General features: G+C 39.1%; 5 protein-coding genes and 1 non-coding gene across 7 annotated transcripts; 4 read left to right on the top strand and 2 right to left on the bottom strand.

Annotated features, from left to right (window-relative positions):
* The first annotated feature begins 736 nt into the window (after positions 1-736).
* On the top strand, positions 737-3895 carry LOC106308314 (protein HOTHEAD). The gene is made up of 5 exons (XM_013745466.1): positions 737-889; positions 995-1334; positions 1813-2114; positions 2235-3177; positions 3662-3895. The coding sequence occupies exons 1-5, from the start codon at positions 808-810 to the stop codon at positions 3705-3707; spliced, it is 1713 nt and encodes a 570-aa protein (XP_013600920.1). The 5' UTR covers positions 737-807; the 3' UTR covers positions 3708-3895.
* Positions 3896-4137: 242 nt separating this feature from the next.
* Positions 4138-10192, bottom strand: LOC106311321 (expansin-A7-like). 2 transcript variants are annotated; one of them, XM_013748520.1, is made up of 4 exons: positions 10095-10192; positions 5288-5370; positions 4542-4857; positions 4138-4450 (listed from the first exon to the last, which is right to left on the bottom strand). In XM_013748520.1, exons 1-4 carry the CDS (start codon positions 10190-10192, stop codon positions 4138-4140), a joined length of 810 nt encoding a protein of 269 aa, XP_013603974.1. The 2 variants fall into 2 exon arrangements, with proteins under 2 accessions (XP_013603974.1, XP_013603975.1); XM_013748521.1 differs by having other exon boundaries at positions 5288-5346.
* A 1871-nt stretch (positions 10193-12063) lies between these two features.
* Positions 12064-13307, bottom strand: LOC106311020 (expansin-A7). The gene is made up of 3 exons (XM_013748252.1): positions 13112-13307; positions 12687-13002; positions 12064-12545 (listed from the first exon to the last, which is right to left on the bottom strand). The coding sequence occupies exons 1-3, from the start codon at positions 13272-13274 to the stop codon at positions 12233-12235; spliced, it is 792 nt and encodes a 263-aa protein (XP_013603706.1). The 5' UTR covers positions 13275-13307; the 3' UTR covers positions 12064-12232.
* Positions 13308-15007: 1700 nt separating this feature from the next.
* On the top strand, positions 15008-16650 carry LOC106307702 (copper chaperone for superoxide dismutase, chloroplastic/cytosolic). Its single transcript, XM_013744728.1, has 6 exons — positions 15008-15318; positions 15420-15446; positions 15533-15605; positions 15724-15858; positions 15973-16196; positions 16290-16650. The coding sequence occupies exons 1-6, from the start codon at positions 15088-15090 to the stop codon at positions 16551-16553; spliced, it is 954 nt and encodes a 317-aa protein (XP_013600182.1). The 5' UTR covers positions 15008-15087; the 3' UTR covers positions 16554-16650.
* Positions 16651-16767: 117 nt separating this feature from the next.
* Positions 16768-16841, top strand: TRNAV-AAC. The gene has a single exon. It is a non-coding gene; the product is annotated as a tRNA-Val (tRNA).
* A 7029-nt stretch (positions 16842-23870) lies between these two features.
* Positions 23871-25899, top strand: LOC106312752 (probable sugar phosphate/phosphate translocator At1g12500). The gene is made up of 2 exons (XM_013750387.1): positions 23871-24675; positions 25212-25899. The coding sequence occupies exons 1-2, from the start codon at positions 24004-24006 to the stop codon at positions 25623-25625; spliced, it is 1086 nt and encodes a 361-aa protein (XP_013605841.1). The 5' UTR covers positions 23871-24003; the 3' UTR covers positions 25626-25899.
* The last annotated feature ends 372 nt before the right edge of the window (positions 25900-26271 follow it).

Raw genomic sequence — 26271 nt, 5'->3', positions numbered from 1 at the left:
ATTTAAATTTAATAACATATCCTATCAAATAAAAAAAAAATTTAGATTAATACAATTGATTTATATGTTTGCACCAATTTAATTATATTTTTAATAGTTACTGACTTTTAATTATTTAATATATATTTATTATTTTATAATATGTAAAAATATTTAATACATAAAATAATTTATATATATAATGTTGATCCCGCGCAAGGCGCGGATCTTAACCTAGTTCCATTAGTAATTGTAAATATTTTCTTCCTAAAAGTGATGAGCAGTAATGCTAATTTTCGTTTCATTCAATCTGAACTATGTTCATTGTTTTGTTTCCACCTAACATATTAGGCTTATTATGATCACACTAAAAAAGAGTTGGTGCATTTTAACTGTAATCTACTGTCTACTAATGGAGGTTTGTCATTAAAACATACTATATCTATATAATTATTACAAATTTATCTTTCCAGATTTCTTTATTCATGTCCAAGATAGACAGTTAAGCGTAGCAATTTATTTAATGCATTCCCTATAAGTTTTATCGGTCCATTTAGTTTATTTTCTCGTGTTACTCCATATAATTTGCATTTTCTTTAAATTATTACTAATTCAAAATCTTTCTAAACTTTTATATGCTCCTCAGGTTGACACGTGTCCATGAAAGTAGACATAGAATCTTGATGTTGCATTCCTCAGAATTATATGGACTCTCACATTGCCTCTAGCTAGTTATATATATAAAGAAAGGGTCGAACATTTCTTTCAACCATTGGCACTTGATATATACAAAGTGAGAGTTCTACTCTAAATATTTGTTCTAACTTCATGATGGATAGAGTATGGTTATGGAGATTCTTTGCTGCTCTTTCTTTGTTCCTGCATTCTCCAATTTGTTATTCTGACAAAGGTAATTAATTAATATGCATTTACATTCTAGTATTCTACATTCGCATATAGTTTATATATATGTGCGTTAGTGTGGATTTATACAGTTTTACCTAATTTATCGCAGCTCCAAACTACTCCTTCATGCGCGACGCGACAGGGAGTCCAACGACGTCGTACTACGACTATATCATCATCGGTGGCGGGACCGCCGGATGCCCTCTAGCCGCAACGCTATCTCAAAATTTTAGCGTTTTGCTACTGGAACGCGGTGGCGCGCCATACAATAACCCAAATATCACGAGGCTCTCGGCTTTCGGAGCCGCTCTTTCTGATTTGTCCGAAGCCTCACCGTCTCAGCGTTTCATATCGGAGGATGGCGTCATTAACGCACGTGCTAGAGTTCTCGGCGGCGGAAGCGCACTCAACGCCGGCTTCTACACACGTGCCGGTACCAAATATGTTAGGTTAGTGGCAGTGCACATGTATAGTCTATTCCATGCACTTTTATCTACATATACATTTTGAGTACGATGAATTTCATTATTTATGTGTGTTCCAACATTCTTAACAGAACTTATTAACTTTGTCATGCACGGTTATCTATACATATTAGTTATTGGCATGGATATATATGTAATATGTTGTATGTATATATCCATACAGAATTATAAACTATTATTACTCTTGTGTGATCATTACGATAAATGTATATAATAATATATTGATCCTCTGAAGACATGTATATATATTCTTAGCAAAAGTTATATAATACATAACTATCTTTAAAATCTGCTTGGGTTTGTGCATAGTACAAAAATACCAAGATATATATGTTTTAATTTTTATTTTTTTGTGCCAAAATATTTATTGTTGTTGTTGGTTGTTTCGTTTGGTACGTCGACGTTTATAATAATTAATTAGCACGAATTGAAATGTTGTTAGAAACATGGGCTGGGACGGAGGGCTAGCGAACGAGTCGTACCGTTGGGTAGAAGCCAAAGTGGCGTTTCAGCCGCCGATGGGGCGGTGGCAAACCGCCGTGAGAGATGGCTTATTGGAAGTCGGAATCGTTCCTAATAATGGTTTCACTTATGATCACATCAACGGCACTAAATTTGGAGGTACTATTTTTGATCATAACGGCGATAGACACACCGCCGCCGATTTGCTGGAGTACGCCGATCCCAAGAGTATCACAGTCCTTTTGCATGCTACTGTCCACCGGATATTGTTTCGGACTCGAGGTACTTAATGTGGTACTAGTAACATACTTTTTACTTTACATTTTATGGTAGTTTAAATATTAATATATGACTGTATATTGAAATGTATGATTAGCTAATTATCAGTTATACGCGTTTAAGGTACCACCAAGCCAATAGCCAACGGAGTTGTGTACCGAGACCGGACCGGTCAGGCCCACCGAGCTTACCTAAAGGAAGGCTCATCTAATGAGATCATAGTATCCGCCGGAACCCTAGGGAGCCCACAGCTCCTTATGCTAAGCGGCGTCGGGCCATCAGCTCAACTACAGGCCCAAAATATCACGGTGGTGATGGACCAGCCTCACGTGGGTCAAGGGATGTACGACAACCCTATGAACGCCGTGTTCATCCCTTCTCCGGTCCCCGTTAAGGTCTCACTCATCGAGGTAGTTGGAATTACTGGCGAAGGAACATACGTTGAAGCTGCCGGTGGAGAGAATTTTGGCGGTGGTGGTAGTAGTGGTAGTGGTTCCTCCGCTAGAGACTACTATGCAATGTTTTCTCCAAAGGCAACGTTATTGGAGTCAAATTCAATGAAGTTATCATCAGCCCAACCTTTTCAAGGCGGATTCATTTTAGAGAAAGTAATGGGCCCATTATCCACGGGTCATTTGGAGCTCCGGACCCGAAACCCGAATGATAACCCAGTTGTGACTTTCAACTATTTCCAACACCCGGACGACCTAAAAAGATGCGTTCGAGGGATCCAAACTATAGAGAGAGTTGTGCAATCTAAGGCGTTTGCATGGTTTAAGTATGCAGATATGTCTTTTGAATATTTGCTTAACCTTACGGCGAGTACTCCAGTCAATCTGAGGCCACCTCGCAGCGGTCCTGGAGCCTCGTTGCCTCCATCCGCTGAGGAATTTTGCCAACATACGGTTACAACAATTTGGCATTACCATGGAGGATGTGTTGTTGGTAGAGTGGTCGATGGGGATTATAAAGTTATTGGTATCGACCGACTTAGAGTCATTGACATGTCCACCGTTGGTTATTGTCCCGGTACAAACCCTCAAGCCACCGTTATGATGCTTGGCAGGTGAAACATATATTTGCCTCTATCTTCTATATGCTATATTGACCAGGTTTACATTTGAGAAAAAAACAAAAATAGCACTAAATCAAGTTTTTGTTCCCAAACTAGCATTCAAGGTCAAAAGTCACAAAAATAGCATTTAATGTTTTATCAAAAGTCACAAACTTAGGGTTTAGAGTTAAAGGGTGGGGTTTAGGATTTAGAGTTTAGGGTTTAGGGTTTAGAGTTTAGGGTTTAGGGTTTAGGGTTTAGGATTTATGGTTTAGAGTTGAGAAATGAGGTTTTGGGGATAAGATTTCAAATTTTGAAAAATAAAAAAATTAAAATTTTCAAAGGATAAACTTAGAAAAGAGCTATTTTGGACATTTTAGTTTTGGAATGCTATTTTTGTGATATAAAGTTAGAAATGTGCTATTTTAGAGATTTGCCTTTTACATTTTTCACTAATGGCTAATGATTTTTCGATGGCTTGAATATTTGCATACAGGTATATGGGTGTGAAGATCATGAGAGAGAGACTCACCAATAAGTAGGGTTTTGATCTCGTATCAGAGTATGGAAACGTTTTTACAATTGAAATGGATCAAGATCTCATTGATCATTGTTTGTAGTAGCTGCTTATAAATTATCCGTGGTACTTTTCTTCTTAGAAAATGTGATTTCTTGTTAAAAAAAATTCACAAGCACACAAAATATGTTAACGAAGTCTCTTGATCAAGAAGTAGAGTTGATGTTGTCCAAATAAAAAAGAAGTAGTGTTGACTTCATCATCAATAATTTGATTATGAAGAGTTATATCACATTTACATACATACATTATACATTAATGTAGATGTATAACACAAAGCCAGGCCACTATATTATATAATCCCACAACAAAAAGGCCACCGAAACTTTTAAAGTCCCAAAGCAACAAAAAACAAACAAACACTGGAGAACTCATAAAAGAGAAAAACCGTAACTTCAGCGGAAATTGGTGTAACTCTGGTAAGTCATACCGGCGTTCCAGTTAGACGGAGCGACGTTCCAAGCGTAGAATTTTTGACCGGTGGTGTAAGAAGTGACCCGGAAAGAGAGAGACTGACCATAGAGAGAGGAAAAGGCTTGGTAAGAGGCCCCCCAGTTGTGGATCATGCATATCCAATTCGTCCGGCTACCTTTGACGTCCATGCTCTTTATGTCTCCGGCGCCGCCCACATTCATGACGAAGATGAGAAGCCAATAAGCATTGCCTTGGAACTGAAACCTCATACCTCCACTCCTTTTGCATGGGACTCTACATATATCAATATAGTTTTTTGGCTAAATATTTGAATATGAAAAGTCAGTTAACCGAACTTTACAAACATTTTTAAAATAAGACATACCTGCGGTATGCAACAGGGATGATACCGGCCTTCCAGTTAGCGAGTTTCATGAAAGCCGGTTTAGCCATATCAAAATGGGTTCTAGGAGGGTTGCACCAACCACCATTGTTGGAGTCTTGGTACCAATTAGGAGGGCAAAGGTTGGTGGCTGTGACCACCGTAGATGGGTTTCCATAGTAACAATATTGCGTCTGCACACACATTATCTGGAAACATTGGCCGCATCCATAACCGTCTTTGAACAGCGTCGTGCTTAGGGCTGCTGTGTCCAAGCCATAGCCGCTGTTAAACAGGTTTCCGTACCCACATGCACCACCTGCATATATACATTAGTTATTATGTCATTGCTTGTATTTATGAGTATGTATATAAGTAATACTGATTATAAAATTGAATTAAATCTATATGCACTACCGGCGAATGTAGCATAAAATTGCGGTGGGCGCAAATCACACACAAATTTAAAAACTAAAATTAAAATGTAATTTATAGTAGAGAAAACAGCTAAAATTTGGGGTTTGTTACAAAGGATTAAAAAATTTCATGGGGGCAAATACCACTTTCTTAATGCACGTACATCCGCCACTCCAGTGTGCACTACTAAAAAACCACAATCTGAATATTTGGTTTTGATGCTGATATAAATACGAGTCTGATTGAAGTTAATGCAAACACATGTGATTTTGATTTTGGTGATTATATCGTATATATATGTACATCAAAGCGAAATAGTTTTTTGTACGTACCCATGGTTTCACTACCGGTTTCGTCGCCGTAGAAAGTGGCATGAGCGTAGCTCCACGGGCTGGGTATAGAGATGGAAGCATAACTTTATTATAGAATGAGATTACAATATATATACATGTTACAAGAGGTGATTCGGTATAAGAGTTTGACTAATCTATTCTTTCCATATATACATCATCTATACGCCCCCTCAAGATGGAGGGAGATGTCTCATTACAATCTTGTCTATGAGTTCTTTAAACCGAGGTCGAGAGAGAGGTTTCGTGAGAGCATCAGCTAACTGATTGCGAGTGGAAACGTGAGTTACTCGAAGAGCGCCCGAGCGAACATTATCTCGAATGAAATGAAAGTCCAACGCTAGATGTTAATTTCATCTTGGAATGGAAGACAGGATGCGCAGAGAGATAGGTTGCACCAACGTTATCACAGTATACAACCGGCGACTGTGGCAAGGTAATCCCCAACCCTGTAAGTAATGAACAGACCCAGCGAATCTCAGATGCTGTGTTCGCAACTGCTCGGTACTCCGCTTCAGTAGAAGAACGTACAACTCCATTCTGTTTCTTTGATGACCAAGCTATGGGTGTCATGCCAATATAGAGAATGTATGCGTTGGTGGAGACAAAGTCATCTGTGTCACCGGCCCAATCAGCGTCAGAAAATGCGTGCAACGTAAGAGGCGAGTCCTTGCGTAAGAGAATCCCATGCGTAGGTGTTCCAGCAAGATAACGGAGTATTCTCTTTGCTGCCTGCCAGTGGAGATCAGTAGGCCTACGCATAAACTGTGACAACCAATTGACGGAGTATGCAATGTCGGGTCTGGTGAAAGCCAAGTATTGCAAACTGCCAATAACTGCTCTGTATTCGCTGGGATCATCAAGAGAAGTCCCGGATGTGAGCACTAGCTTCGGTGATGTAGCCATGGGTGTCGTGACTGTATTAGCGTCAAGCATATTTGTGCGACCTAGTAAGTCGAGAATGTACTTTCTTTGCATCAGGTGGAGACCTTGAGCAGTGGGTATAGCTTCAATGCCGACGAAGTATGTGATGTCTGTCGGTTCTTTGAGTGAGAATCTGGTGGATAAGACTGAGATGAATTCCATGACGAGAGCTGTGCTGCTGCCAGTAACGATGATATCGTCGACATAGACCAAGAAGTAGAGACCACAGCCCGGACGTATATAGATGAAGATCGATGTATCTGCCACATAATTGTAGAAACCAATAGAGGAGAGATAATTTTTCAGTTCCTGATACCAGGCTCTAGGGGCTTGTTTAAGGCCATAGAGAGCCTTGTTGAGATGGCAGACATGATTGGGGCGATCCTTATCTACAAACCCCGGTGCTGAGACACATAAACTTCATCAGTCAATGTACCTTGCAAAAACGCATTGTTGACGTCGAGTTGTTTAATTGTCCATGACCGAGACACTGCAAGCTGTAGGACGAGACGAATGGTGATTGACTTAACCACCGGACTGAATGTTTCCGAGTAATCCACACCGTACTGTTGGCTGAAGCCACGAGCCACCCATCTCGATTTGTGCCTGTCAATCTTGCCATTAGGTAAGTATTTAATAGTATGAATCCATTTCGTTGGAATAACATGTTGATCAGGAGATGGAGGAACCAAATCATATTAATTGTTTTGTATCTGGGCATTAATCTCAGCACCCACCGAATTTCTCCACTTCTCATCTCGCAAGGCTTGGGTGAGGGTCGTCGGGATTTGCGGTTTGGAGGGACCTTTGGCTAGTAGTGTGAGTTTGGTTTTTGGTTTGATGATGTTATTTTTGGCTCGGGTTCGCATAGGGTGAACGTTTTCTGGTAGGGGAGCAGGAATGGGTTCTGTTTGAGCTGGAGCTAATGGTGAGGACTCGAGGTTCGGTTCAAGTTGTATTTGGTGGTTTGGGCTCGGGGAAGAAGTAGGAGTGACTTTCGCATGTGCACTACTTGTAGGACCTGCAGAATTACTTTCCAAATCATTAGATGTGTTACCTGGAGAGAGCACATCATTACCAGCATTGTTCATTGGGGAAGACGATGATACTGGTTGGTGAGGATCCGAACTCCGGGGCAGCAGCGACGATGGTGCTGATATGAGTGGTGACAGTGGCAGAGGGCAAGGGACGGTGGTGGATGGAGTATAAGACGGGTTAGTTGCTGGCTCATGCGCGTCATTGTGTGTTTTTGACACGGTCTTGATGGAGAAGGGAAAATGATCTTCAACAAACTGAACATGGCGCGAAGTGTAAATGCGACCAGTACTCTTGTTCAGACATAAATATGCACTCTGAGTGAGTGAGTATCCAAGAAACACACAGAGTTGCGACCTCTGTTCCAGCTTGTGAGAGACATACAGCCGCAGCCAAGGATAACAAGTGCAACCGAACACACGAAGCTTCTGATAGTTTGGGGTCTGTTGGAATAGCTTCTGGTATGGTGAGGTATTTTCAAGAACTGAGCTGGGTAGCCGGTTCATAAGATAAACCGCTGTAGAGAACGCATATGTCCAGTAAGTTGCGGGCATCACAGCTTGATGAAGTAACGTTAGGCCAGTTTCGACAATGTGGCGGTGTTTCCGCTCAGCAATGCCGTTGTGCTCAGGCGTATGAGGAGGAGAGGTTAAGTGGGAGATGCCGTGGGTAGAGAGGAACTGGCGCAGAGCTATAAACTCGCCACCATTTTCGAAGTAGAGAGTCATGAGTTTGGTCTGAAATCGGTTCTCCACTATAGCTTTGAAGGCTATAAACGTGTCTCGGACTTGAGATTTTTGCTTCAATGGATATAGCCATGTGTATCTTGTATAATGATCCACAAACACAAGATAATATTTGAAGTTATCAACTGATATAAGAGGAGAAGTCCAGACGTCGGAGTAAACATATTCAAGAGGTTTTTGAGAGTGGATTGTGTTTGAATAAAAAGGCAATTTGTGGCTTTTATTAATAAGACAATGGGAACAAGGAGACTGTTTATGAGAAGTAGTTGAAAGCGGTAAAGAAAAGTGCGAAACAAGAGTTTGTAGGACAGTGTTTGACGGATGGCCAATGCGGGCATGCCACGAAGAGAGAGTTGTTTTGGGTGAAGGCGAGGCAAAGAGAGATATGGATCGGGTTGTCTGCACTGGCCACTCGTATAGCTCATCCTTAGTTCTGCCTTGGAGTAACCGGGCCCCCGTGCTGAGATCCTTCACCTGAAAAGAGCAGGAAAGAATTCCACAGAAACCTTATTAGTATTACACAAACGATAAACGGAGATAAGGTTTTTGTGAAGGTTAGGGACAAAAAGTATATTGTTTAAAGCAAGGGAGCGAGATGGAGTAGTGAGAGATGATGAACCAGTGTGAGAAATATGAAGACCCGAACCATCAGCAATGACAACTTCTTCTCCACCATTGTAGGGCTGGTGAAAGGACAGATTGTTGAGATCGGTAGTCAGGTGATGAGTGGCTCCACTATCAAGTATCCAGTTGTTCGGATTGTATGACATTGCTGCCATGTTAGCCCGAGGTTGCTGCCATGGGGCTGGTGACGATGAATACTGACTTGAAGCAGTGTTGGAGTAGTTGCTCGATGTCTGGAACTGAGGACAACGCCTTGCATTGTGACCAAAGATCCCACATATCTGACATTTTCCTTGATACCCACGTGAACCCTGATCTTGATGAGGTTGAAAGTGTTGTTGTTGCTGCCAAGTCTGAGAGTTGGGTTGTTTTGGTTGTTACGAGTCTGTCCACGATTGTTGTTGGAGGGACGGAAGCTCGCAGCATTCGCAGAGACGGGCAGAGGAGATAACGTAGGCGTCATGGACTGCAGTCGGATTTCATGGTTGAGTAGCTTCTCATGTATCTCAGTGAGAGAGGGAGGCACGTCGCGACTCTGAATGTGATCAGCAACCAGTTTGTACTCATCAGATAAACCGTCAATGATATACTCGATCTGATCTTCTAGGTCTATCGCTTTGCCAAGAAGCGCCAGTTGATCGAATCTCGTCGTAAAGCCTTGCAGATAGTCATCAATCGACTTTGTACCATTTTTCCATTGTTTTATCTGCTGGCGGAGTTGCTGGATATGACCCCTGCTTGGTTTCGCATATGTGGCTGAGAGTTTCTCTCAGATCTGAGCCGATGTTGAAGTTGTAGCAAGAATCGGCTGAACAGAGATAGTGATAGCACATAGTAGGGAGCTATAAATGAGTTGATCCTGTCGTTGATAAGCAGTGAACGCATGATTGATAGCGACGACACCATCAGCGGTGATTGTCGGAGGAGGAACTTCGATCATTCCATCGATATGGCTTGCAAGGCCGTAGCCGTTGAGCAAGGCATGAATCTGGCGGCTCCACATCAGAAAGTTAGCGCCGGTGAGCTTTGTCACATTGGACATGTTGACGTTGATGAGATTGACTGAGTCGATGGTAATAGTCTCAGAGACTGCAGGTGAAACCATTGTTGCAAGAAAAACGTGAAGAAGAAGACAGCGTGATGGAAGAAGAAGATAACGTGAGGGAGGCGGCTAGATTTAATTTTTAGGTCTTAGAACCGTTTAGCTCTGATACCATATAGAGATGAAAGCATAACTTTATTATAGAATGAGATTACAATATATATATATACATGTTACAAGAGGTGATTAGGTATAAGAGTTTGACTAATCTATCCTTTCCATATATACATCATCTACAGATGGAAGCATAACTTTATTATAGAATGAAATTACAATATATATACATGTTACAAGAGGTGATTAGGTATAAGAGTTTGACTAATCTATCCTTTCCATATATACATCATCTGCACTGGACCCGTAATATCCGGAGACAAACTCACGGGAGATAGTGAAGACGACGAAAACTATAGCAAAGAATTTGTTGAAGCTCCAAGAACTTGAGATGGATCCCATCTTTTTGTTTACTTTTTGTTTTCAATTAGTTTTCTTAGGCTTTGTTTTCTTGGTTTGTTTGTTAATCGACTTAGACACAAAGTTATATAAAGGGGGATATTCAACTATACTGGTGGTTACTAAGTGAGGGAGTACATGATCCATTTCCCGTTTTTTATTGTGCACTTTTGCCCGTACTAAATGGGATCTGTTTCGCTTCATTGAATTTGTGCAATAGAACTATTAAAAAACACTAGATAAAACAAGTCAAATTATTGTTTAAGACTTTAAGTGTAGTTTCATAATATCGTAAAAGTTTTCAAGTTGACGTGCGAGGAGGTCCTATAGGTGGTTCTTGTACCGACCTTATTTAATTTCCTACGTGCGTCTATGTATATTACTACATTTACCAACTCTAATGAATTTGTTTTCAATGATTAGTTGATATAAGCTCCATATAATTATAGACAGACTGCAACTATTAAATTTTTAATTTTAGGTTTATATAAGACCTAAAGATATTAGGTTCAGTTTCATCCGCAAGACTTGAGCTTGTCATTTTGAATGATCAAAAACTTTATTGATGCTTTTCTTTTTCTTAATCACATAATTTCCCCAACCCAATTTGTTGAGACAGCTTCTCTTTAGATAATACAAATCTCGACTTTTCAAATCAATGTTTTATGGATCGATCATGTTCTAATTAATGGTTTAAGGATTGAATCTTAATGATCAAACATATGTTGAATTGTTTAGATTTTGTGGTTGCAGTAGAAGTCTTTCAGTTTTACATGTTTAGATAGAAAGTTTGTTATTCATATTCACTCGATTCGAATCAGTACCGATTATTCAAATTAAACGATATGAATACAAATATGGTTGGTTGGCCAATGGGTTGATTAAGGATTTATTAATATTTTACATTAGAAGGTTTGAGTTTTGAATCTCAAAACAAAAATTATGAAAATTAATGGAAAAAAACTTACAAAAGATATGCATCATGGCTGAGTATTGTCAGCGTGGATGTTCAGGTGATGCAGGTATCAAAGAGGCTTCATTTTAGAGAAAGTAATGGGCCATTATCCACTGGTCATTTGAAGCTCCGGACCCGAAACCCGAACGATAATCCAGTTGCGACTTTCAACTATTTCCAACACCCGAACGACCTGAAAAGATGCGTTCGAGGGATCCAAACTATAGAGAGAGTTGTGCAATCTAAGGCGTTTGCATGGTTTAAGTATGCAGATATGTCTTTTGAATATTTGCTTAACCTTACGGCGAGTACTCCAGTCAATCTGAGGCCACCTCGCAGCCATCCTGGAGCCTCGTTGCCTCCACCAGCTGAGGAATTTTGCCAGCATACGGTTACAACAATTTGACATTACGATGGAGGATGTGTTGTGGGTAGAGTGGTGTATGGGGATTAGAAGGTTATTGGTATCGACAGACTTAGAGTCATTGACATGTCCACCGTCGGTTTTTGTCCCGGTACAAACCCTCAAGCCACGGTTATGATGCTTGGCAGGTGAAACAAATATTTGATTCTATCATAGATTACTATATTGATATGCTTATACTTTTCACTAATGGCTAATGACTTTCGATGACTTTAATATTTGCATTCAGGTACAAGGGTGTGAAGATCATGAGAGAGAGAGAGACTCACCAATAAGTAGGGTTTTGAATCGGATCAGGGTTTTGTGGTAAACGTTGTTACAAATGAAATTAATCAAGATCTCATTGATCAATGTTTTTAGTAGCTGCTTATAAATTATCCGTGGTACTTTTCTTGTTAGAAAATGTGATTTATTGCTAGAGAATTTTCGCACGCACATGTATTAACGGAGTCTCTTGTTCAAGTACCGTTGACTTCATCATCATGAATTTGATTATGAAGAGTTATATCACAATTACATACATTACACATTCATGTAGATGCATATCACAAAGCCGGGCCTATCTATATAATACCACAACAAAAAGGCCACCGAAACTTAAATCCCAAAAGCAACAAAAAGACAGACAAAAGGGAGAAAACATTGCAAGAGAAAAACCGTAAGTTCAGCGGAAATTGGCGCTACTCTTGTAAGTCATACCAGCATTCCAGTTAGACGGAGCAACGTTCCAAGCATAGACGGTTTCACCGGTTGTGTAAGAAGTGACCCGGAAAGAGAGGGACTGACCATAGAGAGAGGAAAAGGCTTGGTAAGAAGCCCCCCAGTTGTGGCTCATGCTTATCCAATTAGTCCGACTACCTTTCACGGCCATGCTCTTTATGTCTCCGGCACCGCCAACATTCATGACGAAGATGAGAAGCCAATAAGCATTGCCTTGGAACTGAAACCTCATACCTCCACTCCTTTTGCATGCGACTCTACATTATGTCAATCGCATAGCATATATATATTAGTTACATAAATATAATTTTGGAGTATGAGTATCTAGGTGTCGTATTTATAGTTATATGACTATAAACATTTATCAATTATGGGGTATATATGTATATATGATATACCTGCGGTATGCAACAGGGATGATACCGGCCTTCCAGTTAGCGAGTTTCATGAAAGCCGGTTTAGCCATATCGAAATGGGTTCTAGGAGGGTTACACCAACCACCATTATTGGAGTCTTGGTACCAATTAGGAGGGCAAAGGTTTGTGGCTGTGACCACCGTCGATGGGTTTCCATAGTAACAATGTTTCGACTTCACACACATTATTTGGAAACATTGGCCGCATCCGTAACCGTCTTTGAACAACGTCGTGCTTAGCGCCGCTGTGGCCAAGCCGTATCCGCTGTTAAACAGGTTTCCATACCCACATGCACCACCTGAATATATATGAATAAAGCAAAAAAAATTTAAAAATTTGCACATGTTTTTGATCTTGGTGATAGTATCGTATATGTACATGAGAGCGAAATATATATTATTACGTACCCATGGTTTCACTACCGGTTTCATCGCCGTAGAAAGTGGCATGAGCGTATCTCCACGGGCTGGGCTTGTAATATCCGGCGACAAACTCACCAGAGATAGCGAAGACGACGAAAACTATAGCAAAGAATTTGTTGAAGCTCCAAGAACTTGAGACTGGACCCATCTTTTGTTTCCTTTTTGTTTTCGATGGGTTGGTCTTTTTGGTTTGTTTGTTGATGAAGTAATCGACTTAGAGCCAAAGTTATATATAGATGGGGCTATTCAACGATAGTGGTGGTGACTACGTGAGGGCCATGATTCATTTTCTGTGTGTTTAATGTAGACGTTTGTCCGTACTGAATGGGATTGGTTTCATTTCGTTGAATTTTTGCAATAGAACTATTAAAAAATCACTAGAGAAAACAAGTCAAATTATTGTTTAAGTGAAGTTTAAGAATATATTACAAGTTTTCAAATTGACGTGCGAGCAGGTTCTATAGGCGGTTCTTGTACCGACCTTATCCAATCTCCTACGTGCGTCTATGAATATTATACACTACATTCACACAGGACTTATTCTTGGGTTCACTCCGGTGAACCTACCAACCAATAAAATTGTGTTATTTCATATTCGACATCTTTTAAAAAAGAAAATAAAATATTATCAAATTATATTATTTTTTAAAATTAAAAGATAAAAAAAAAATATAGTAGTAATTACAAAAAAAAATATTTTTAACGTTGTCAGCAAAACATTAAACCCTAAATCCTAATCCCTAAACCCTAAATTCTAAACCCTAAACCCTTTGGTAAACCATAAACTCTAGGATAAATTTTAAAATCTAAATCAAAATCACTAAACACTAAAACACTCAAGGGTTTAGGGTTTATGATTTAGGGTTTAGGATTTAGAGTTTTAGTGTTTAGTGTTTTTATTTAGAGTTTAGGATTTATCATAACTTGATAATATTTTATTTCTTTTTTTAAAAGATATTGAATTTGAAATAATGAAATCATATTGGTTGGTGAACCCTAGGGGGTTGAACCCAAAAATAACTCTTCACACAGTTGTAATGAATTTCTTTCCAATGATTAGTTAACATAAACCCAAGAGATATTAGTTTTTGTATTGTCTTTCTAATGTTGACAAAATATATTATTGTAAATACTAAATTATGAATTTAAGTTTATAATTTTGTCCAAATTAGAGAGCAGATCAGATTAAGAAGTTAACACTGACCTGGAGACCATCAACCAGGAAAGCGGTCCTAAAATGCGAAACCTCCTCGTTTAGAGAAGGAGCCACCTAGGTTTAGTCTAGTGTGTAGACAGAAGCAAGAACCGATTCAACTAGGAGCTATAGAAGAAGAAAACAAAAGAGAAGAGCAGCATGTAGTATATTAGTAAACAGGGCCGTCTCGAATTATTTACGAACTCTGTTAAAAAAAATATTAATTATATATTTAATGATGTGATGGAGTAGTTTAAAAAAATAGTTTTATTTATATATATTTGACGTTTTTGAAATTATAAACTCTAAATTTAGTATATATCTCAAAGTTTAAAGTTTTATATTATAACTTATATATTTATTTACAAAAATTTTTAATTTTTTTTTAATTTTTTAGTCGGATCCTATTCAACCGCTCTAGTTGCACGTGCCGTTAGACGCCCTGTTAGTAAACAACAGTGATGAAGAAGGTCCTCAACATCCTCTTGGTTTTGGCTTAGATTTCAGTAACTTTAATTATTTTGACTTTTATGCTGCTTGGTATCCATGCAACTTAAAAAAAATTATATATGATGTTATTACGTTTAGGATAGTAGCACTAAATGAAATTAACGAGTCAAAAGATTCAAAACTAATCTTTTAAACGACTCTACTTACAAAGACAAAAGACAAATTGCTTTTGAAATCTAGAAGTGTGTATTAAAAAAAAAATGATAAAATTTAAAAGGTAGTGACTTTGTGAATGTGAAAGGATAAAAAAAAACTAATGGCTTCAATTCTGCGGTCAGTGGCAACTACTACAGCCGCCGTAGCCGCCGCGTCTGCGATTCCAATCGCGATCGCCTTCTCCTCTTCTCCTTCTTCCTCCTCTACCAAATCTCAATCTACCAATCTCTCCTTCCCCCACCGATCGTCTCCACGTCGCTTGGGTCTTTCACGAAGCTTCGCTAGCTCTCCGATGACGACCGTCCCCGTTTCCGATCGTAATCTCCGTCAGGTTTGCTCGATTCGATTACAAGTTCCAATCTTTAGCTTTGCCCTTTTCCTAATTCGATGATTTAATTAATAAAGTAGCTGACTTTTTTTGTTTTCTTGCAGGAGGATCGAGTCATGCCTCAGCTCCTTGTAAGTCTTTCTCTTGTCTATCTAGAAACATCCCTTCAGTTACTACGAGAACTTAAGATTCATGTTGGTTGGTTGGTTGTTTCAAGACTGAGTTCATGGTGGATATGAAGTGTGAGGGTTGTGTTAACGCCGTGAAGAACAAGTTAGAAACCGTTGAAGGTAGTTTTTTTTAGATTTGTTATGTACAAACTACTTTGTTTACGTTCTGTTTTGGTTTTGATTTTAGTTTAAATTTTACTCTGTTGTTGCTTGTCGTGTGTGATGGAATTGGCAAAAGGGATTGAGAAAGTGGAGGTGGAATTGGCTAACCAAGTTGTGAGGATACTTGGATCTTCCCCTGTTAAGGCTATGACTCAAGCTTTGGAGCAAACTGGTCGTAAAGCTCGTTTGATTGGCCAAGGTGTTCCTCAAGGTTAGCTATCTTTTCTCTCAGCTCTCTCATAGAACATGTAGGAGCTCTTAGATTGGGTTATATGTGAACATCTTATCTTTATTAGTTTCTTGTACTTTGTGACGTGTTTGGCAGACTTCTTGGTCTCGGCTGCAGTGGCGGAGTTCAAAGGACCAGACATTTTTGGGGTGGTAAGATTTGCTCAGGTCAGTATGGAGCTCGCGAGGATCGAAGCCAACTTTACTGGCTTGTCCCCCGGGAAACACAGTTGGTGTATCAACGAGTATGGTGATCTCACAAACGGAGCAGCTAGCACTGGGAACTTGTACAACCCACTTCAAGATCATACCCACACAGAGGTTCATCAAGCTCACTCTAAAAAAACATTACATTGTTCTTTAAAAATTCAAAAGCATTTACCGTTTGTGTTTATTTTTTTTCTTTCTGTGAAGCCATTGGGCGACCTGGGAACACTAGAGGCAGACCAAAGCGGAGAGGCGTTTTACACGGGGAAGAAAGAGAAGCTCAAGGTTGTGGATCTAATAGGGAGAGCCGTGGTGGTTTACGAGACAGAGGATAAGAAGTCTGGTCCTGGATTGACAGCTGCAGTGATTGCTAGAAGCGCAGGAGTTGGAGAAAACTACAAGAAGCTGTGTACTTGTGATGGTACTGTCATTTGGGAAGCTACAGACAGCGATTTCGTTACCAGTAATTAAACAATAAGATATTGACACACTACATTACGTCTTGTAGCACTTTTGTTTTGGATCAAATTCAAAGACTCTTGAAATAATAAAAGCTTTTTGCATTGTACCAAACTCTGTTCTGTAGTGTCTTACTTACGGCTTAATAAGGTAAAGAGCGGCTGTAATAGCCGAACTAAACTCGTTGTAGTTTGTATTCTAGAAAATGTTAGATTTATGTACAAGAGGTTTCGTGGTGTAGTTGGTTATCACGTCAGTCTAACACACTGAAGGTCTCCGGTTCGAACCCGGGCGAAGCCATTGCTATTAGAATAATTTTTCTCTTCTATATTGACCAAATGTTCTGGATAATGTTTTGCTGCTGACTGTTTTACGGCCCCATGCAAAAAGCTTTAGTCCCACTATTATTAGGCCCACCAAAGTTGGGTTGCACATGGAAACAAATGGTTACTATAGCAGTCTGCCCCCACATTATTTATTATTGTAGATAAACATAAGAAGTATTTAAAATACCAAAGAACATGTGATGTGCTATGGGCAGAAATAAATCATCGTATAACAGTAAATTGTAAGTGCAACATGTTTGCAGAAAATAAATTAAGGAAGGAGACAAAATAACTACAAGCAACACTTAAGCTTTATTAGAAACCGCCTTATACACTTTATTATTTGCTTAATCAGCTTTATACAGTCTGTTACACCCTAACAACTGCTACTGAAAGATTCATAAGCTACCCATTTGTGTCTCTCTTCCGTCAAGTACTTCATCTACTGCTTCAGCACGACCCAGAACACTTCTAAGAGCTTATCTCTCTCTATAAGATCAGCTTCTGTGTCTTTGTCTCAATACAGACGACCTCATAGTTATCTTATAGTTATTCTCCATGTTCCCGAAACCCTAGTCTCCAAGGCAACATGTATGAACATCTTCCATAACAATAAGTGCAACTTTTCTTTTCTTGAAATGCACTTATTCCTCTTTCTTTAAGTCATAAACTTGCTCTTCAAGTTTATTCATCTTTCTTTATCTCCAAAATACTCTCTTGCTCTCCAAGTCTACACGACTCCAGCTCAGTAACTTGACTCCACATGGTCTTCACCACTCACCACGACGTCTGCTTCAGCAACTACGTCAGCGACTACTTCAGGGCACACATCTTACATCTTCAATCTCCCTCTTTTAGCTTTGTGTGTCGATCAAGCACAACATTCTTCAGGTCAGCAACCACGTTGCAACCACGTTCCCCACCTGGAAACTTCCACACCAAATGTGCTTTTCTCCCCCCCACGAGATGTGCACTACACATGTTTTTCTCCCCCATAAGATATGCATTCTCTGTACCAGAACATCACCATTCTCCCCCTGCTTGATTGCATAGTAAGCTAAAATAGATGCTTAGATGTCAAGCCTTACAGACCCAGTCGTCTGCTTCTTCATGTATAATCATGACACAGCCTCTGCTGCAGCGGAATAACAAGTACTGCATCATGACCTGTGGCACCTGTCGAACTACCCTTCGACCAGCTTCGGTGGAGGACCTGGCTTCCTTCATGTGTCGTCTTCTTGACCATTAGTCCTTCCCCATCCACACCGAGTGCCCTCTGCATTCGTTGCTATTTTCTTGGAGTGATTTCACTATCACACCCCTGAAGATCTTCTCGCACCACTTTCTGACGCACTTCGATCTCCTTCCCCTTTGTGCCACAAACAACCTCGTGTCTTGGCTCTAGAATTGATGCTTCTTGATCAACCTCAAGATCACTCTTACCAGAGTTGCATCCATCTTCTGATGTCTCATCCTTGATCTCATCAAGTAAGTCACTCTTAGATAAGGACACCTCTTCAACCCTCTTGGGTTTAGTGAACGTTGTGTTTACCTTATTGGCCATGTTTTTGCTTTTCTCACGAGCAAAACACTCCACCTTCTTATGTTCAACATTCCCACAAAACCAACAGCACATCCTATGTTGCTTCTTGCTTGGCCTGACACAGTTACTGATGCACCGATCAGTCTCCTTCATTGTACCAGCTGCACAACCATGCTTCAGAACCTCCTATCTAATCTTCATGTTGTTGCACTTATGTACTACTTTCGGCTTGTTACTCATAGCTACACGCTGTAGAATTTCCTGTCTTACTCCCTGTCGTACTTCCTGACAAGCTTCTTTGGCTCCACTTTCTGATGTGCCCCCATGCACGAAATGTAATAGCCCCTTCTGTTGTACTTCCTTAGTACTCTCAGCTCCTCGATATTCCAATCCCCAGTTCACCTTGGCTGGTTGTCCCATCGAGAGTATCTTATCCAAGTCCTTGGATCCACTGTTGAGGATCCTTATTTGTTTGCGATTCTCAGCCAAATCACGTTCTAGCATCCTTGCTCTCTCTTGTTCACCAGTAGCAACTTCTTTCAGCTTGCTAACCTCCTTCTCCAGAGACTCATTCTTCTCATGTACAACATCAAGTTCTTCAGTAAGATCATCATACTGCTCACGGCTTTGCACCATATCGTGTTGCAACCTCAGATTCTCATTCTTGAGATTCAACCACTTGTTGAGCATCACGTGATAATCCTCAGAGTCTGTATCAACGTCTGAATCCGAGGATTCACTGGATTCCTCCTTGCGTGCACTAAATGCAACAAGGTTCTTCATCACCTTTCCATCTTCTTCAAACTCAGATGACTGCAATGGAACACCTTTTTCCTTCTTTGAGTTTGGACATTCACGTCGTGTGTATCCAACACCTCTGCACTCAGAACACTTTATATGACCAACACCTTCACACTCATAGCATCTAAGACGTTTTCTTCTTCTGCTATTGCCACGATCACCCCCCTGGCGACCATACTGATTCCTCCCACCAGAGGAATTCATCATCTTACCTAGATTCGTAGACAACATCCCCATGGCATCTTCAACATTCGGAGATCTACCTCCATCTTTATCAGAAGAAAGAGCTATACTCCTTGATGCACAATCTGACGTAGAGACTGAACTACTGTCTGTCTCTATCTCTTCTGCCTTCAGCATACCCACAAGCTTGTCAAACTTGAGCTCATTCGTATTTGTGGTCATATTCAAGACCGCCTTGTGAGCTCCAAACTTTGTAGGAAGACAACGTAGTAACTTCTTTACCAGCTTCTTCTTCTTGTACTTCTTCCCAAGTACAAATGCTTCTTCCCAAGTATGCCATACCACTGAGTTTGGCACTAAAGCTCGCCACAGAATCATTATCAGACCACCTGAGATTCTCAAACTACGATCCAAGATGATCTAGACGTGTCCTCTTGACACTCTCATCTCCTTCAAACAAATTCAGTAGGATCTCCCACGCCTCTTTAGCCGAAGTACTCCCCTGAATCAGCTGGAACTGTTCTGCTTCAACCGCTCCAAAAATCACCGACAACGCCTTTGCATTAAACTTAGATGCATTGCGTTCTGCCTCTGACCAATCCTCTTTTGGCTTAGGCTTCTTCCCATCTCCTGTGACTATGGTAGGCTCCTTCCAACCAATCTCCACAGCTGTCCACACATCTTCATTGATTCCTCGAATCATCTGCTTCATGCGAGCCTTCCAATGACCATACTGGTCCGCATTCAACATGATCGCCTTCTGCACCGAAACAATCGTGTCCATCTTCACCTTCAAGATTACACCGATAACTTAGGTGCCCCACTCTGATACCACTTGTAAGTGTAAGATGCAAACACAATAGTACTGTAGAAGATAAATCAAGGAGACAAAACAACTACAAGCAACACTTAAGCTTTATTAGAAATCGCCTTGTACACTCTATTAGAAGATCTGCTTAATCAGCTTTACACAGTCTCTTATACCCTAACAATTGCTACTGAAAGATTTCTAAGCTACCCACTTGTGTCTCTTTTCCGTCAAGTACTTCAGCCACTGCTTCAGCACGACCCATAACACTTCCAAAAGCTTATCTCTCTCTATAAGATCAGCTTCTGTGTCTCTGTCTCTATACAGACGACCTCATAGCTATCTTATAGTTATTCTCCACGTTCTCGAAACCCTAGTCTCCAAGGCAACATGTATGGACATCTTCCATAACAATAAGTGCAACTTTCATTTTTTTGGAATGCACTTATTCCTCTTTCTTTAAGTCATAAACTTGCTCCTCAAGTTTATTCCTCTTTCCTTATCTTCAAGATACTCTCTTGCTCTGCAAGTCTACACGACTCCAGCTCAGCACCTTGACTCCACATGGTCTTCACCACTCACCACGATAGGGGTGTGGGCACTTTACCCGATATCCAAAGCCGCACCCGAACCCGATCCAAAAAGCACGAACCGAAATCTGAACCGAAGTAGAAAAATATCTGAACGGGTATTAAATTAGGAGAGATTGGATATCCGAACCCGAACGGATAATATCCAAACCCGAATGGATATCCGAAGATAACCGAACATATGTATAATTAATTTTATATTTCTAGTTTACATCTCTCATTTTATATAAAATATTTATATCGATACTACACATACTTTAAGTTCATATGATATACAAATTTTATATTTCTAGTTTACATCTCTCATTTTATATAAAATATTTATATTGATACTACACATATTTTAAGTTCATATGATATACATACAATTATAGAGAAAATGATTTGATACTCAATTAAAATGCATGTCAATCTTTTTATTTCAAGAATTAAGAAAAAGTTACATCAAAAATTTAAAAACAATAACCAAATTAATGTTTTTTTAGTTTCAAAATGTTATGTCCAAATCTATTAACCATTCAATCTATTAAAAATAAATAAAAATTGTTAAGTGAAAGTTATATATTTAAATACAAGAAAATTGAGAAATAAAAATTTTAATTATTTTTTTCAAAATCTAAATATTTGAACCCGATCCGAAATAACCGAATCCGAACTAAAAATACTCGAACCCGACCCGAAGTACAGAAATACCCGAACGGGTTCTACACCTCTATACCAAAATACCTGAAAATCCGAAATATCCAACCCGAACCCGAACGGATACCCGAACCTACACCACAATGTCTGCTTCAGCAACTACGTTAGCGACTACTTCAGGGCAGACATCTTACGTATTCGTAAACAACCTCACATTGGCAGAAATAAATTATTTATTCTTTTGTTTCCCTTTTTTTTTGTTACCGATTCATTACATCATTATTTTCTTTTGGGTAAAGATTAAAGCATACTCCAGAAAATAAAAGGATTATTGTAAATATAAACGTAGTAACGTAGGCATCCATCATTTTAAGTTTGTTACAAAGCGACGTGGCGTAATCATTTATCATCATTGATTGGATTTTGTCTCGAGGTACTGAGGTAGTTTACAAAAGGACTACAAAATGAAAAAGTTTGATGGTCCTTCTAAGTGAAGATAGCTCCTTCATACACTCGTATTAGGGATCGATACTCGTACGTACGTATTGGTGTATTAATACTAAACACTTTGATTATGTTGTATGTTTCTATCGTTGACAAATATGTCTGTATATTCATAGATAACTGTTTTTAGGAGTCTATGTATTATCTATTATATTTAACATGATTATAAAAAAAAATGTATTCTTATTATGCAAGAACTCTCCATATTAAAGCGTGCGATAAGAAAATAGGTAAGGACCTACGAAAATGATTTATCGATAGATACACATCTTGAAATTGGACATATAAAATCATATCGTATAATACAAAGGCTAAAATCATGTTTTTCTCCTTTATGTGTTGTTGGTGTAAATCTCTTTTCTGTGTTTCAAACTTCATATTGTATTTATTCCTTTTCAAAGTGGGACATTTTCTCTCTTTTTTGTCACTGGAAAATTAATTTATCATCTTGTAATTGATTAAGACATTTACAAGAGTTTTAATAGAGTTTTTAACTCATAAAGAACTGAAAAATAGAAAGAAAAAAAGTTCTCAATAAAAAAATTCTGCCAGTCACTTAAAATAACACTACCAAAATGTTATATGGTTTAATTGTTTAAAATAAAATATGATTGTACAATTAAAATACTTATCTTTTAGAAAACACTCATTCATTGACTTAATAATAAACATATATATTCTCACAAATTTCTACTCCACACCATTTTAATTTTACTTTCTATCACATGAGCGAATATATTGGTCGAATCCACTTGGATGCAAGTTGTTGTTTCCTTTTTCCTTCTGAAAAAGTGATATTTGTAACTATTAAAGCCATCTTACAAAATCGCATGCATGAACCGTTGGCAAAATGACAAGTGAAGAACCCAAAACAACCAATGGAATGCAATAAAGAAAATATTTTACAGAAATCAAGCATTAAATTTTGCGAAGAATATTACATGCTATTGGCCAAGACTTCTTTTGTAGAACTCTGATCTTTTTTTTTCAAGTCACACTTTTTTGTTTCTTACCATAATTGGTATTCAACTTTTAGTGACTCAGCAGTAACTAGATAAACTACTTGAAGGTATCATGTGGCAGTGGCACATGCCATGATGCACACATATAACTAGATCACACATTTAGTCTTTTTTTAATGGCAAACTAAACGCGTGATTAATGCTAATGCGAACGAAAAATCGCGTTATTACTTCACAGATCTGATTTGTTTTTGGTATATGTGACAACCCTTTTTTTGTTAAAGGTTAACAACTTTATTACAATGTACCATGGTCAAATGTTAATTATTTTTAATATATGATCAAAATTAAACATATACATAGACACAAGCACGTTGACCAAAACTTGTTTATTACAGTATAATATAGATGAATGATTCATATACTAGACTGATAAACCCACAACAACATTTATAGAATGCAAGTTTTTTTTTTTTTTTTGAAACACTATAGAATGCAAGTTTACACTTGAAAGATAACAAAAAGAATACTTCATGGAATCGTAGTATTATGTAAAAAATAATCTTAGGATTAATTATAAGATAAATCATCTAATTTGCTTCTCAGTTGCTATACGGTAACAACCTCACATGTTCATCGACCAAGTTTTGTTCATATTATGAGATTTCTAGTTTCATCACCCGTATTATTGGCAATAATTAAAACAAAATTTGAAAAGAGAGACAAAGAACGGCTAATAATTAGTGGGTTCGTAATTATTAATTAGGATGCGTCATTAAAGGGGAATTTTAATTAGGCTGCGTCGTAGAGGATTGCTTCCGTTGGATCTCAAACATGGACCTACTACCGACACTTCTGACTCATGCTTGAACTCCGAACACAAGACTTCGAATCTTAAAATTAATTTCGTTAGATTTTTTCTTCTTTTAATTTAAAATAAAAGTATTCCCTCCAACTATCAGATCCAACGGCTGATATCACTCAACACGTTTAACGCTAAATCTGAATCTCCACTGTTCGATATACATTCATCCTCTTCCTCTTTCTTCTACTCGCTACCACACTCTCAGATCTCAGACAAGAAAAAAAAACTCTCTCTAACCAAAATGGTGGAAGCTCAATCATGGACGACGCGGCGGATGAGCAACCCGAGGTTCGACGCCGCCGCCACCACCACACCAACAGTCATCGACATCCCCGGAACACCTCCACACTCCTCCGCCTCCTCCAACGGAAAACCTTTCTTCCTCTCCTCGCCTACAGTATCTCCCTCCGTCCTCACGGCGGCGATAATCGCCGCCTGGTTCGGCTCCAACATAGGAGTCCTCCTCCTGAACAAGTACCTCCTCTTCTACTACGGCTTCCGCTACCCGATCTTCTTGACCATGACGCACATGCTCTCCTGCGCCGCCTACAGCTCCGCCGTCATCAACATCGCCGGAATCGTGCCGCGTCAGCACATCCTCTCCCGGCGTCAGTTTTTGAAGATTCTTGCTCTCTCGGCGATCTTCTGCCTATCCGTCGTGTGCGGCAACACTTCGCTCCGTTACATCCCTGTTTCTTTTAATCAAGCGATCGGAGCCACCACGCCGTTCTTCACCGCCGTCTTCTCTTTCCTCATTACCTGTAAAACAGAGTCCACTGAAGTGTACTTGGCTCTGCTTCCCGTCGTTTCCGGGATAGTTCTCGCTTCTAACTCCGAGCCTTCGTTTCATCTCTTTGGTTTCCTCATTTGCGTCGCTTCCACCGCCGGTAGAGCTCTTAAATCCGTCGTCCAGGTATGGTAGTTAACGATTAACCGGTTTAATTTGGTCGAATTTGCAATTTAGTATGAATTGAACCGGAATTTGTGTTCGAAATCGTTTTTTATTACGACAAATGTCCTAATGTAGTTCTGATCTCACGTTGGTCGGAAGACTTCAAGTACAGTTCGAATCCGGTTTGATCATTATTTAATTGGTTTGGTCGGTTTTACAGTTTAGTATGAATTGAATCGGAATTTTTTGGTCGAAGTCGGTTTTATTACAACAAATGTCTCGATGTCGGAATCTACTAGTTCAGATCTCACTTTGGTCGGAAGTTCAGTTCAGTTCGAATCTGGTTTGATTTGGTCGGAATTACAGTTTAGTATCAATTAAACCGAAGTTTGTGTCCTAATTGCGTTTGGTTTCCGTTATTACAACAAATGTCTCAATGTCTGAATCTACTAGTTTGGATCTCACTATGGTCGGAAGTTCAATTCAGTTCGAATCCGGTTTGATATTTATTAAAATCGGTTTGGTTTGGCTTAAACCAAGTGTTGTGTACTTTGCAGGGGATTATTCTGACTTCGGAATCTGAGAAGCTACATTCGATGAATCTTCTGCTCTACATGGCTCCAATGGCAGCTTGTATCTTATTACCATTTACACTCTACATTGAAGGAAACGTATTAAGAATCCTAATCGAAAAGGCGAGGACCGATCCATTGATCATCTTCTTGCTCGCAGGGAATGCGACAGTGGCATATTTAGTAAATTTGACGAACTTCTTGGTGACTAAGCACACAAGTGCTCTCACCTTGCAGGTTTTAGGCAACGGAAAGGCTGCGGTGGCTGCCGGAGTCTCGGTTTTGATATTTAGGAATCCGGTGACGGTGATGGGTGTTGCCGGATTTGGAGTCACGATTATGGGAGTGGTTCTCTATAGCGAAGCTAGGAAGAGATCCAAGTTGCTTAACCAGAAGTAAAATGTGAAAGTGGGGAAAGAAACTGGATTTAAACCGGTGAAGTAATTTCTTATTTTATGGTATTTTTCGGTTAAAGTATCTTGATTCTTTGAAATTCTCCTATTGTTTTGAACCGGTTTGAGAGGGGGAAATGTAACTGTAAATGGTTGGGAAAATATGAAATTAAAAAGGGTAATATATATAACAAAAGTGGAGAAGTAGGGGGCAGAATTAAAAGGAAAAAAAAAACATTGTATCTTTCTTTTATTTTTCTTTAAATTCTTCTCTTGTATTATTATTTCGTTTTATAGTTTGTATTACCAAAATTATCGAAACATAAAGTGGAAAAAGTTAAAAATAAAAAAATTCTTTCTTCCATTAGGTGGAATCGCATTGTCATCTGGTTGGTTAAATTCGCACGTTATTTTACTTTGTTGTTTCTTTGCAACTTGCTCTTTCTTTTTCTTTAAAGAATAAAAAATAATGTGTTGCAATTTTCAACATTTTTTATTCTTATAATGATTTGGAATTACAATTTTGATCTAAAAGCTGCTAGCTTAAGAGTTTGTTCTTTGTTAACAAAAAGTTTGATTTTTATTTTCTAAACTTTTTTAATACACATGTTTACTAGAATTGACGAAGCAACCTCTATTCGGCTGAACGAAAC

The sequence above is a fragment of the Brassica oleracea genome, chromosome C8 (genome assembly GCF_000695525.1).
Source record: "Brassica oleracea var. oleracea cultivar TO1000 chromosome C8, BOL, whole genome shotgun sequence".
In the NCBI taxonomy this organism is placed as follows: Eukaryota; Viridiplantae; Streptophyta; class Magnoliopsida; order Brassicales; family Brassicaceae; genus Brassica; species Brassica oleracea.
This window is presented reverse-complemented; position numbering and strand designations above follow the sequence as displayed.